At 36.4% G+C, this 15277-nt stretch overlaps 1 protein-coding gene across 4 annotated transcripts; it reads right to left on the reverse strand.

Annotated features, from left to right (window-relative positions):
- Positions 1–825: 825 nt before the first annotated feature.
- Positions 826–14756, reverse strand: LOC121380789 (serine/arginine-rich splicing factor 2-like). Of its 4 annotated transcripts, none has more exons than XM_041509762.1 (7): positions 14630–14718; positions 8724–8735; positions 7867–7907; positions 7096–7401; positions 6255–6341; positions 5438–5571; positions 826–2131 (listed from the first exon to the last, which is right to left on the reverse strand). In XM_041509762.1, exons 4-7 carry the CDS (start codon positions 7186–7188, stop codon positions 1789–1791), a joined length of 657 nt encoding a protein of 218 aa, XP_041365696.1. In that variant the 5' UTR covers positions 7189–7401; positions 7867–7907; positions 8724–8735; positions 14630–14718; the 3' UTR covers positions 826–1788. The 4 variants fall into 4 exon arrangements, with proteins under 4 accessions (XP_041365696.1, XP_041365695.1, XP_041365694.1 ...); XM_041509761.1 differs by having other exon boundaries at positions 6249–6341; XM_041509760.1 differs by lacking the exon at positions 7096–7401 and having other exon boundaries at positions 14630–14756.
- Positions 14757–15277: the final 521 nt, after the last annotated feature.

Consider the following 15277-nt stretch of genomic DNA (forward strand, 5'->3'; position numbering starts at 1 on the left):
AACCAGTCGTATGTCTTGAACTTGTTAACGCACGTACATGTATTAACAACCATTTATTACCCCAGCGGTCACTCATAACAGGGAAAATATTTTCCATATTTTCTCAGTGAGAAATATTCTGCATTGGTTTAACGAACAATACTATTGGACAATTTGACGCTTACAAACCAATGACTTTGTCAGTACTAAATATGACGTCATTACGATTTGACAAACCCAAAATGACGTCATGTAGTTTAAAGAGTTTGCCTTTACGGGTCTCGGTTTTGGGTGTTAAATTAATAACAAAATGTCATTTTAATGCAATTCATTATAGATTTTGAAGCAGAATAAAAAGAACGTGTGTGTTTTTTCAATTATCTTTGAACGTGATTAAATTACAACGTTATAGTAATTCTCAGAACAGTGCGTATTTAGTGGTTTACATCATTTCTATACAGGTTGGCCTTCGTGCATGTGCGTGGAAAATAAAGGTTTTTCGAGAAAAAAAATAGCTGAGGTAATAAATAGAATAACAAACTTGGTTCCAGTTATTATCAAATTTATGTTCCTCGTGAAATAATTTTCACTTGGGACATAAATTTGATAATAACTGGTAACTCGTTTATTATCCTCTATGTACAACCAAAAATAACGCATGGTGTTCTCACCAATAGGTGTGTGAGAAAATGGCATAGGCTACGCCCGTTGACCAATCCCATGTTAATATATAAACAGAAATAAATATTGTTTAAACCACAAATAAATGGTCTCAAAGCAACTGTAAAGTTTGTGACGTGTGTGAAAACACACCAAAATTGTGCATATTAATGAACGACTAATAAATAATTTCTAGAAAACAATTTATTTTCCCTTCATTACTAATAAACATATACCTTTGGCACATGAATGTGTTTTCTGAGAGTATATTTACGATTTAAATATTAATTATGAAAACTGTCCAGACAAACACAACTAGATAAAATAAGTTACAAACATCGTAAAAATCTGTATTATTAAAAAAAAAAAACCACACTTCTGGGGGAAAAAAAAGTGATTTATTTCTCTCATTTTACAGCAACAGACATCAAAATTAAAACACTCGGACATAAAATAATGGAGATATACTCGGTATTTATAAAAAAGAAAACCTACCCAGGACACCTGCATTTTTTGTTATTCAAAATTCTGGTCAAAATATACCAGAAATATTCCATACCCGAGTAGTAGACATAATATTTTAATTTCCCTTGTGATTTAGTAATAATAACTGAATTAAAGTTGATCACCACCCAATAAACAAATCAACTATTGGGGATGCGACATCACTCCAATGTAAGGAGCTCAGTAGGTGTTGTATTAATCTACAGCTGCCTAATGAAAAGAATTTCTGTAAAGAAGAAAATCGTGGACTCCACCATTGGTGAAACATTTTTAATTAAATGAATAATGAAAAACTGTGATGTTATGAAGGCAAGAAAAATTCATATTTCCAACAAGAGAGACAGAGAGAGAGATAAAAATCTATCAAGTTTGGAATAAACAATTTCTCTAAAAATCTTAAATTGGATGACAAACTGTTAGTATGAATTAAAGAGTTCATCGTCATATACCATGATATACAGGTAATAAAAAAACAAGTCACATTAAGTAATCAAGTACATCTATATGCAGAACAACCAGCATAGATCACTTGGCTACTTAAAAAGTTTAATTTCTCTTCCTTTACAACTGATAAGAAAATGTTTGGGTTTCATGCCAGTAAAATGTTCACAACATGATCTGATGAACACGACGACAGTGGGTGATTTATGACTGTTCCTGCTCGGGACTGGCAGATCTGCTTCGTGAGACTTTAGCCGATGATGCCCTCGATCTACTGCGTGATCTCGACCTGCCATTTTGTCCATCTCTAGCTGCCTCCGGGCTCTTCGACCGAGTGGGAGATTTAGACTTGGAGCGAGATCGACTCTCAGACTTCCGAGGACTGCGTGATCGGCTCTTTGATGACTCCTTCCGCCGGTCCTTGCTGAGGCTCCTGCTCCTTCGTCTTCGCTTGCTGCTTCTGTCAGCACTCCGGCTACGACTACGTCGGCGACGATCTCGACTTCTGCTGCGACTCCGTCTCCTGTCTCTTGATCGTGAACGAGATCTAGAGAGAAAAAAGAAATTTAAAAATTGTCTAACAACACATCCATGCAATTTGAACTCCAGCTATTTTCGAAGAAGAGGTAATGAATATTTGCTATTTGAAGGAAGGAAATGGTTTAATTAACAACGCACTTAACACTTTTATTTATGGTTATATGGCGTTGGACATATGGCAGGGTATGACAAATTTGTTAAAACGTCACTAGCCACAGGGCTAGTGGGTTTGTAAATTCCACTAGCCCGACAAAATAAAGCACTAGCCCAAATTTCTGATCAATTACAACACACTTTATATAAAACTGAAAAACAATGTTTCAAGGACCTATAGTAGGCCTACCTAAAAAAAACGGCTGACCTGTTTTCTTCTCCTTTTTTATGTACATGAGTATATATATATATATATATTTTAGTATTATTAGTATTAATTTTTTTTATTTAGTGAAAATTTATCTCAACCTGTAGAGTTGAATGAAGTTTCAAAACAAAATTAATAATATAGTTGTGGGTTTTTTAAACTGCATGACCTATCCTATTTTGTCATGTGTGATCCTAAACCATTGTTCTGTTTTTGCTTTTGCACCCCACATCCCCGCCCCTTCATCCGGAGTGGGTAAGTAATTTAACCAAGTCCTCTCTCTAACCACCCAAAACAAAAGAATTTAATGCGCAATACAATGCAACACAATAATGCATGGTTTTGTTCAGTTTATTCGGTAGTGAATTGTCACCAAAAACGGTTATGTCAGTTGCTTAAGTAACCTGCAGGGCAATATATCCATTGTCAGACAGATATCATCAAATATATTGGCAAGATTTAACTTGTTAATTGATAGACAAAAAAAAGAGTATTATCTTGTACAGACACTATTGCGTTCCGTGATAGCCAACATCCATATCGCAAGTAAGCATTAAATTAGAAGACAATAGATACATAAGACAAACACAGTAATTCTAAAGATGACTGAGTTGTACTTCAGTTATACTAGCCTTTTAATTAATTGGGACTGGCTATTCACACTTTTGTTACCTTGTTGACATGATTGTGCCAGATTTTACTACCACGTGACGTATAACCAATCAAAACACGCATTTTATTAAGGTTGTTTCCTGTCCATGAAACTTGTTAAGTGTCAAGTCTGTATCGTGTGTATTGTTGTAATTGACAATATAGAAACTTCTGGTTACTACATTTTATAGAAATTTAGTTCAAGTTGAATATTAATATATACTTATTGATTTGTTGACATTATGCGATGACCAATATCAGAATAAATTGGGTTTTTTTTTAAAACCACTAGCCCATCGGGCTACTGGTTTTGCATTTGTCACTAGCCCTGTGTTAAAAAGCACTAGCCCCGGGCGTCGGGCTAGCGGATTTGTTGAACTCTTAAGGATCATACAGATATTGAGGGAGAAAACCCACTGTCCACACTTCATGGGCTACTCTTTTCAATTAGCAGCAAGGGATCTTTTATATGCACCATCCCAGACAGGATAGCACATACCATGGCCTTTGATGTACCAGTCGTGGTGCACTGGCTGGAACGAGAAATAGCCCAATGGGCACACAACGGGGATTGATCCCAAACCGACCGTGCATCAAGCAAGCACTTTACCACTGGGCTACATCTGGCACCGTTGCTATCTGAATTGTGACAAACTGTTAATTTAAAAATGTGTTTCTATAGAGAGAATAAACCTGAAAGAAAAGGAATATGTGTTTATCAGCACCTCAGCACATTTTAAGTTACAGCTATTTAAATTCCAACAAACTGTTATTTTGTTAAAGTTGTTCTACAGAGAGAAAAAAAACCTGCTACCACCACACAGGCTACTCTCTCTGAATAGCAGCAAGGAATCTTCTATATAAACGCTTTCACATAGACAGGATATGGCTATTTGATGTCCACCACATTCAGTTAACTTCAATAATGCAAAGTTTGATCTCTAACACTAATGCCGAAATCCTATACAGATGTGTAATAATAAGACTTTGAAACTCAAAGCTTGTGCACTGATCAAACAATTGCTGACAGCAGAAGAATGAACTGTTAGCCATGTGAAACATGTATCTATGTTAGTATTGGCAGTCAATGGTTTTGGAGATAATTACAGTCTAATACATTGTCCACTAAGCAAATGAATGTTTCCATCACGACCTTTCATGTACCAGTTGTGGGCAACAGTTAGGACTAAAAAACAAAACCTGAAGTCCACTGATCCTGTGACTGCAGGCCTTCTAGATTATGTTAACCCCACTGCCATGGCTAGTGATATTCAATGTTAGGCTAGTGAATGACTACTATTGCCATGTCAGACAGGGCTTCTATATTATGGTAACCCCACTGCCATGGCTAGTGATATTCAATGTTAGGCTAGTGAATAACTACTATTGCCATGTCAGACAGGGCTTCTATATTATGGTAACCCCACTGCCATGGCTAGTGATATTCAATGTTAGGCTAGTGAATAACTACTATTGCCATGTCAGACAGGGCTTCTATATTATGGTAACCCCACTGCCATGGCTAGTGATATTCAATGTTAGGCTAGTGAATAACTACTATTGCCATGTCAGACAGGGCTTCTATATTATGGTAACCCCACTGCCATGGCTAGTGATATTCAATGTTGGGCTAGTGAACAACTACTATTGCCATGCCCATCAGGGCTTCTATATTATGGTAACCACACTGCCATGGCTAGTGATATTCAATGTTGGGTTAGTGAACAACTATTATTGCCATGTCAGACAGGGCTTCTAGATTATAGTAACCCCACTGCCATGGCTAGTGATATTCAATGTTGGGTTAGTGAACAACTACTATTGCCATGCCAGACAGGGCTTCTAGATTATGGTAACCCCACTGCCATGGCTAGTGATATTCAATGTTGGGTTAGTGAATAACTACTATTGCCATGCCAGACAGGCCTTCTAGATTATGGTAACCCCACTGCCATGGCTAGTGATATTCAATGTTTGGCTTGTGAATAACTACTATTGCCATGCCCGACGGTTAGTCTATTTTGTAAATATGAATATCCTTCCCAAACCCCAACGTTATTGTTTTGGAGCTCTATCTCCCTCTTTAGGGCTAATGAATTTTAAATTATAGCTAATAAAAAAATTTAAGTCACTAATCCCATGGCTAGTGGATTTTATAAAAATTCTAGAAGCCCTGTACAGTGACCCTGCATACCAGAGATGTGAATTCTAGCAGTGAGATATAGCCCACTCGTCTTTTGGCTGTCCTTGCTTTAATGATTGTTTATTCTTCATACTACCAATGATAATAAACAATCTTACCGTCTCCTCCTGCGTGGCGAAGGGGATCTGTATCTGCGACTGGATCGCCAGCCACCACCTCCACCGTAACGCTCATCAGGACAGTCCCTTGCCCAGTGGCCACCTCGGTGACATTTGTAGCACTCGTCATTTCCCTGCAAACAAAAAAGAACACTCAAACAGAACCATAGGTAAATTTTCTTGTTGCTGGGCAGTGGTAAAAACATTGAAGTCTAACAAATGGTGTGTTTTTTGTTGTGGATAGAAAAAAACTTTCATAACATTTGATGCAATTAGTTTGGTGTCAAAGAATATGCTTTTTCACCCATTACATAATGATGAAACGCTATGGTTAAACAAATTTCGATAATAATTTTCCCCCAAGCCATGTACTGTCTGTCAGTTACAGAAAATATCTACATTTATCTTCTACCTTCAAATAAAAATATATGAAGATTCAATTGCTGTTACTACACCTCGACAATACAACAATAGTGTTTCTGCCAAAATGCGATCGATGTCCATTGAACAAAATCTTAACACTGCTTTCTTTGATAAATATGCTTCATCACATTGCAGTAAAAGCATGTTTCTTTTCAAAATATGTAAATACACAGAACTTCACATATCTTGGTTTCGCTTCCTATTTATTGCGCTTGTGCAATGTGTTATCTTACATTTAGAAAAAGACTTAATGACTGATACACTTATAAAATGATGTATTAGGTTAAAAGCAAACACAAATTGTTTTAAAGGATGACTTCAGACCAACTATGCACACTGTAGGAAGAAATAGAAGCAACAAAAGGGCTATGTGTAAAAATTAATTTACCCTCACCAAGGAACGTCTTGGATTGCCTTTGGCCCATTCAACAATTATGGACGCACCACAAATTTCGCGACCATTCTCATACTTCAAACAATCCTGAGATGGAGAAAGAGTACAAAAATATTTTAAAACTCAATAAATGATACTGGATATAAACAATGGGTTTTTTTAAAAAGTAAATCTGTTTTAAAATCATCATGATTAACCTCTTATCACATTTTCATTTAAGTTAAGCCAACACATTGAACGTTATAAAGATTATTACATCATATACTGGAATTTATATTGTATTATAATCATTCAGTATTTATCGTTAAATAGTTAATTACAGACTACAACAGGATTTGTTCGTAGCATACACATCTGTATCTACTAGGTGTGAATACATCTGTATCTACTAGGTGTGAAATGCCAATGCATGAATTCTGATGGAACTGCTTAGATGTTGTTCAAATGTTCTAATACTGCCACATCTTTCCACATATCTTAAAGAAGATCAATGGAAAGTAGTTGTTCACTTAATTGGTTTTCACATCACTGTATTTTGTTTTTAAACAATATGAAATAAGCATTGATTTTTTTAATCCATAATTTAAGAACAAATACCATTCTCTATTTAGAAATACATATTAAAAAAACACCCATACCAAATAAAATTATGTAAAACAAGAATAATGAGGCTTCTAAATACTACATAATATTTACATACAAAAACAAATACACACAGAAGGAAAAAAAAAAACCCCACAAAGAAATGAAGAGCACAGAAAGGTTACAGACAAAGAAATGATCGAGATAACACTACACATATGTAATATAGAAATAGAAATAAAATCCGTCAAGCACATACTGAAAGCCACGGAGGTTTGCTTGCCACCTGGACATGGCTTTGAAAGGTCTTGCAACATGGAGAGGAACATGTAGGCAAGTTCGGCACGGTCATACATGGTCAATACTTTGGAGTTTATGGTAATGACAGGCCGGGCCGGGTGTCAACCAGAGAAATAGGCTAATGGCACTTGGGACTGGTCTGGCTAAAGGCAAATGTAGTCTTGGTAGCTAAGGGTCATGGTCGTGGCTAAAACTCATTGGCACCTGGCTCAATGGATTGCTTTGGCCTCGGCAGCGAGGTTCAGAGTGTGTCTGGCAATGGCAGCTACGTTATCAATTCAAAATTAATGCAAATGATCCAAGTGTGTGAAAAAATGATTAAGAAAAAAAAAATCAACATCAATATGTTACAAAACTTTTGTCTTTACATACTAATTACATTTGTATTACGAATTTTTAAACTTATTTCATATATACAAAAATTACATTGTAATGATAATTGCAAGAAATAACAATAAACTAAATTGTTTACGTTAATGTTCTATAATATTAAGAAACAAAGTTATTTCAAATATTGACCTAATACATCACATAAAGTAGAATAAATACTGTTTTCAATTTCAGCAAAAAATTCCAGCTAAAATAAAACATCTAGTTCATTCTGCAATTGAAATTAACTAATACATTTATGACATCACTAACAATACAACTTGCTTCAACTCTGGCTTTACATGGTAATGTTTATTAGTACTATTTAACAATTAATTAAAGAAACAAACAATATGCTTACCTCTGCATCTCTCCGATCTTCGAAATCAATAAAAGCATAAGCTAAAAAAACAAGATTCCACAGGATTAAATGTATCACTTATCATAAACTGATTTGTTATTTAACATTCAGGATTAATCTAGTTTTTAAAAAAAATTCATTACAAAAAAGAAAAACTAAAAACAAATTAATTTCATAAAGTTTAAATTTGTAAAAGATACATTGCAATATTTTATAGATTAGAATTACTATAAACAAAGTTTCATTAATCTAGGATTTATAGTTTGTGAGATATAGATGAACATGTGAAAACTTTATGTTGGAGCTCTTTAATTGCAAAAGATGACCAGTGCCACCATTACAAAAGTAATACCCATATGTCGCCAAGTTATTGAAATAAATACTATAAACTCTTTTTTGGTGTTTTGCAAATATATTTTGTTACTTTGTATTACTGGAACCATTAAATTTTTCGGTTTTTGTTTATATGTTATCATTAAATTGTTAATTACATATTGTATTCTGCAACAGAATTTACAAAAACATGAATTGGAAAATAGGTTTCTTGGAAACGGAAAACCACTGGTTTTATACATATTATTAATCTGTATTCATAGCTGACTAGGAAGTTCCAAAAGTCAATGAAATTCCAGTTGTTAGCTTATTTAACCTGCTTGATGACCTTCCTTTTTTGGACACCAATGTAAAAGTTAGCTAAAATTATGATTATTGTAGGTCATTTATTTAATATAAGAAAATTAAGACGTGTGTTTTGTCAGAATTTTGTGCCAATATAAACCCCATGCCCCAGTCAGTCCTAATATCCACTGATCAAACCACAGATTGATCTACTTGATACACTTGTCATATTGTCTCACCCATTTCAGCTCCTGCAAAACAAAAACAAAAAATATATAAATTATTAAATTTTAATCACAAATACAGTACTCAAAAAGTTGTTTGGCATTAGTGGCAATAGTCAGTCATTTAAAATAAACTGACATCTGAATAAGAGTTCATTGTATTGTCACAGTGGTGCAAATACTTTTCTGGGCCCTACTACTGCAATTTCCAGTGGGAAAAATATTTAATTGTAAATTCCTCCAACTGATCCAATAAAATTACGGGAGACATCTAAGAAAACAAATGTTTTAATTTGTCAACATTTGTAAATGGAAATCTACTATATTGGGTTTATTCTGTAAGAAATAATTTTATCAACAGGGTTTCCAGTGTTTGAAGTAAGTCCGTTTGTCCTGATAAGTGAAAATCTGCTCGGACAAGCAAGATATACCCCAATGGTTGTCCAGTGGTCCAGTAAAAATTTAAGTAGTGCTAAAAAACAGGAAAATCTAGCTGCATGTACTCATATAATTTGGCACTTATTTATTTAAATTTATGTACATCATGTCTCTTAAAACAAACCAATACTGGACTCCCAACTAAATGTCACATTCCTTATAATACTTAAATTGTATCCAGGAAGGAAGGAAGAAATGTTTTTGTAATGTTCTCAACAGATTTATTACTGGTTATATATGGTTTTAAAGGAACACACAAATAATGAGACAAAGCCCACTTCTGCCACGCAATGGGCAAGTGATCTTTTACATGCACCATCCCACAGGCAGGATAGTACATACAACAGGCTTTATTACACCAATTGAGGAACACTGGCATAAATGAAAAATAGTTCAATGGACCTGATAGACCTGTATCAATAGACGGAGTTTGCATCAGGAGAGAACTTTACCACTGGACTATGTCCCACCTCTTGTATCGTGTCGTTCAGGTGCTGGATTCGAATATCAGCAAACAAGAATAATGTCCAAAATGGCCTATATATTGGATATCCATCCATGTATAATGTGTCTACCTACAGGAATTGATCCTACAAGTTAGTATAACACACAGCTCACCAACATAATTTAAAGTGCCCCAGTAAAGACACATTTTAATTAGATGTATGGAAGGGAATAGTGTTTATATTAATATATCAGATAGTTAATTTTTAAAATAGCGACCATGTTTTTTTTATTAGTATTTTTTTCTTCTGAAAAGCCTTGATGAAAAAAACAAGTTGCCAGATGCCAATTGGGCTATTTTTAGCCTTTGACGCACAACAAGAGGTATCCCCAGAGGTTACAAAATGCCGTAACGAAGTGATGTTAGTGAAGATGGCTCCTTTTTCTACTGTTTCTAAAATTGCCTTTATAAAACACCCAAAAAGGTATTATTAATTAATAAAATATGCCTTTTATATCTTTTGCCATTCATTTATTAAAGCAAGCACATAAATTACATTAATGTTTATTTCAATTAATTTTTGTGTATTTTTAATGAAAAAAAAATGCCCCGAAAATGGTGAAAATGACCCAAAAGTTTTTGGTCTACCATGTCTTGCCAAATTTCTAGGGAAATCACTAAATAGCTTAATATTGCCACTGAAAACATAACAAGATTTCTATGTTATCAGATATCAGTGCTGTTGACAGTTGAGGCCCAAGTGTATTAAACTTGAAACATGCATTTTATATTAGTAAATGATGATATAAGAATGGAACTTAAATTTTGTGTACAAGGGTCATATTAACTAAAATTATATATAATGATATTTCTTCTCAGTCATTTAACACAATCGTTTCTAATTCAATTTGCAGGTATAAATATGGATACAGTCTGTAATGTATATATACTCTTCAAAAAAAGAAACGCAAAAGGGTACAAATGGGTTATAACTCCGATTTTATGTTTCCTACCGGTTCATGCTTTGTGAATATAAGGTCATTGCATGTCCCAAACACATTCCCACGGTTACATTCGATAAAACGCAGCTACTGTACAATAAAGTTCCAAAATGTGAATATTCGCAAAAACGCAGCCACGTGCAAACCATGTCACCACTGCATGTGCGTTGTCTGCACGTGCAACATGAACACCGACAGTATAAAAGTGCAGGGTGTTCGCTTGCCTGGCCTCTGTATCTGGCCGACAGTTGACAATCCAGGACATGCCACGTCTCAGTGAACCGCAGAGAAACAATGCCATCGGCCGACTAGACGCAGGCGAATCCAGAACGGCCGTTGCCAGGGCATTCCATGTGTCCCCAAGCACCATCTCCAGACTGTGGGACCGTTACCAGCAACATGGATCAACACGTGACCTCCCTAGATCCGGTCGACCACGGGTCACTACCCCCGGGCAGGACCGCTACATCCGGGTACGCCACCTTCGGGAACGATTGACTACTGCCACCTCCACAGCCGCAGCAATACCAGGTTTGCGCAGGATATCCGACCAGACCGTACGGAACCGCCTACGTGAGGTAGGAATTCGTGCCAGACGTCCAGTTCGAGGTGTCATCTCAACACCACAACACCGTCGACTCCGACTGCAGTGGTGCCAGATTCATCGACAATGGCCTCAACTGCGATGGAGACAGGTGTGGTTCAGTGACGAGTCCCGATTTCTGCTCCGACGTCATGATGGAAGATGTCGCGTGTATAGGCGTCGTGGTGAACGTTATGCGGCAAACTGCGTGCAGGAAGTGGACAGATTCGGCGGGGGTAGTGTCATGGTGTGGGCAGCCATCTCACACACTGGCAGAACTGACCTGGTCCACGTGCAGGGCAACCTGAATGCACAGGGCTACATTGACCAGATCCTCCGGCCACACATCGTTCCAGTTATGGCCAACGCCAACGCAGTGTTCCAACATAACAACGCCAGGCCTCACACAGCACGTCTCACAACGGCTTTCCTACAGAACAACAACATTAATGTCCTTCCTTGGCCATCGATATCACCGGATTTGAACCCAATTGAGCATCTATGGGACGAGTTGGACCGACGCCTCCGACAGCGACAACCACAGCCCCAGACCCTGCCCGAGCTGGCAGCAGCCTTGCAGGCCACCATCCCCCGGGACGTCATCCGTACTCTGGTTGCTTCAATGGGCAGGCGGTGCCAGGCAGTTGTCAACACACGCGGAGGCCACACCCGGTATTGACTCCAGATGACCTTGACCTTGGTGGTGTGTCCTATCACTTACTCACAATGGACTAGAGTGAATTGTGAACAATCCTGCAACATTTGGTAATTATCGGACTCACCATTCAATAATTAAATCAATTCTCCAAATGTTACGACAATGTGGTTTTGCGTTTCTTCTTTTGAAGAGTATATGTTGCCAGAACACATATGATGGATGCTAAAGTACCATACCAAACTGACTGGCTTATCGAATACATTGTGACATCGGCCTGGATGGACCAAGAAATTAGTACGTTCATTTTAACATTTTTAAATCATTATATACATATTTCACATGTCAGGAGTTGACAGTAGACAAAATACAACCATGACATTGTTCAAGTTGTGCAACCTTTTTTAATTGGTTAGAAACTGTCAATGACTGAAACTGTTGCCTCTTGATTTCATATAATTCTGTATTTTCTGAACTAACATTAAATTTAACAAAGAATCACTTCAAATATAAGAAAACATAACATTGTTAAAAGTAATATATAGCCTACACATAAATACTCTTCAAAAAAAGTAAGGAACCAGGTCTTCTAGAATTTTATAAAAATCCACTAGCAATAGGATCAGTGATTTTAAAAATGCACTAGCCATGATTAAAAATGTACTAGCCCTACTTTAAATAAATACAATTTTACTAATTTTACTAATAGTAATAATCAGATACGTCACCTAAAGAGGGAAATTGCGCTTAAAAACCCTTAGATTGGGGTAGAAAGAGGGGGCAGGATATTCATATTTACAAAATATGTAAATGAAGCAAGGGCTTTTTTCCCACTAGCCGTCAGGCTAGTTACACTAATTATTTTCTAGCCCAACACTGAATATCACTAGCCATGGGAGTGGGGCTACCATAATCTAGAAGTCCTGGGAACTCTTAATAAGAATTTACAACTGCCAAAATTGTAAGGTATATTAGCTGTGGGGAATAGTTATATGATAAAAGTTAATTAATGGGGCAAACATTACAACTGGTAGTTCAGTATTACAGTAGATTTTATGACCACCAAAGATTTTGAAGGATGATTGGGGTCAAAAGTGAAATTTGAAAGTTGACGGGGTTTTTTATCAGTAAATCACAAATTCAAACAATAAAAATTACTAAAAACAAAACAATAACAACTGTATGATCAACAGAATGAAAAAGATTGACAGAAATAATGTTCCACAGTGATTAATGGACCTTCCTGGAAATTGTCAAAATCGAGAATGACACCCCACGCACGTGTACGGGGCAACTGCATGATGCATGTGTAAACTATGGAACGCTTTTCGGTGTATTGATAAAGAGACCTGAACGTTGTTTACTAGAATGTCTGTGGTCAAAACGTATGTTCGGTCTAATAGTTGATATTAACATTAATATTTCAGGTTCTCCTACTTTTTTTTTAAGACTATAAATATTTCTGTACATATTTGTGTAGGTTTTGTAAGGGTAATTCAGCTTTATTTTAGAATGTGACTAAATGCCGGACTGTCCATATATATCTTCACATCTTACAGTAACAGTACACAATATAATTCTCAAAAACCACAATTTGTTTTGTACTTTTCAGAAAATACAGATAACTGCCTAAAATTTGTGTGATGGTGTTGGGATTATCTGGCAAAATACAACAAATAATGTTTCTATCCTGTGTTGTGACTGCTATCCGTGACACCATCCAGTCAGAAATGTAGAGAGGTCTTCAGTTCTTGCCCATGTTGGGTTGACTCTACTAAAGTGTGAAGTAATAGCTGGATATACCAAAATATTGCATTAGGAAAAACTGATAACATGCACACTATTTATGGTATTATAATTAAAACATAAAGTTGGGGCAAAATATCCACCTCCCCTGGGGGGTGTGGGGGGATTGTTTTCCTTGGTTTATGCCAACATTGAGGTGGCGTTATAGCTTAAATGGTTCCGTTATAGCTTAAAAGGTTAGGGTTAGGGTTAGCGATAGTTATATACAATATATTTCAAAACAATTTGTTCTATAAAACCAGCATAATGTTTATATTTCGTAATCCAGTATCGCTATGTTTTGCCTTTGAAAAATTAGACATTTTGACTATTCTGTGTAAAATTTCCTCCATAAGGTTGCTTTTGATGGTGCTTTTGGAAGAAATATAGCACAGAAGACAGAATGAGGCATTATGGGACTAAATCTTCGTTTTATTCCGGAGACATTCGGTTCATTCCGTCAAAATACACCTATGAGATTTATAAGTATTAAAATACAGTTTCACTTGTTGATCCACTGCGTGGTCGAGTGGATACAGTGCGCGGCTACAGTCCCGATGGTCTGGAGTTCAAATCCAGGCCTAGCACTACGTCGTTTGTAGTGTTTAATGCAATACCCAGTTCATATGGCTAATTCAATACCCCAATAGTGAGGAACATACGGAACTCTTTCCATATAAACATCCACACAATGAGTTTATAAGGTAATTAATGTTAGTAATATAAACATTTTAAATCATAAAATTCCTCTTTAGTTAGATATATATAGTACGGCGATTTCGCCCAGCAGTATATGGAATTTACGGCGATTTCGCCCGTGGCGAGATCGCCCTACTTCACGAAAATGGTTCCGTTTTGGTAGTGGTGCTGTTTTAGCCTGATCCCATGCAAAGTAATAGGGTCGTTAAACAAACAAAACAATGTGTGTAGTGAGACCTATTTATGTGAATCTACGTGGTCGTAGAAATCTTCGAATTTACCTGACTGTAACAAAACTATATTCAATCTACAAACCATATTTGATATCGCATCTGATCATACGTCCATATGGCTCGAATACTTCTTCTAAATCACGGACTCTTGTCGATTTACTCAAACGACCGACAAAAAGCAGTCCATCCGCCCTGCGCGACATTGTCTTTCTTTCTATATGTACATTGCTCACTTTGGAAGGAGCACCGACCGATAGTGATTCTGAACGATAGTTGTTCGTAAAATAATTATAATTTACTGCATTATCGTAGCCAGCCGTTTAACCCCCATGCCCCCTCCCTCCACACGACTAAGGCTGATTTATTGTAGTAGTAATAGGGTTCCTCTTTACAATAAAAGTCAAAATTATGGGTCAAGAACAGTAGCCTATAACCCACCGTGATCATCTGGCATTTGATCTTATTCTTAGGATACATGTATGATTTGACCTACTATCCTAGGCCGATTGATCTTTTGCTTACGTTAAATTTGGACAATCAATTCACAATACCTATAATCCTACACCACTACATCTTGATTTATTAATATAGGCTATTGGATGTCAAACATTTGGTAATTTTTCCATTAGTAGTAAGGGATTTTTTATATGCACCAACCCACAAACGGGATACCACAGCCTTTGATATACGGTACCAGTTGTGGTGCACTGATCTATAAAAAAGAGAAGAA

The sequence above is a fragment of the Gigantopelta aegis genome, chromosome 9 (assembly GCF_016097555.1).
Source record: "Gigantopelta aegis isolate Gae_Host chromosome 9, Gae_host_genome, whole genome shotgun sequence".
NCBI lineage: Eukaryota > Metazoa > Mollusca > Gastropoda > Neomphalida > Peltospiridae > Gigantopelta > Gigantopelta aegis.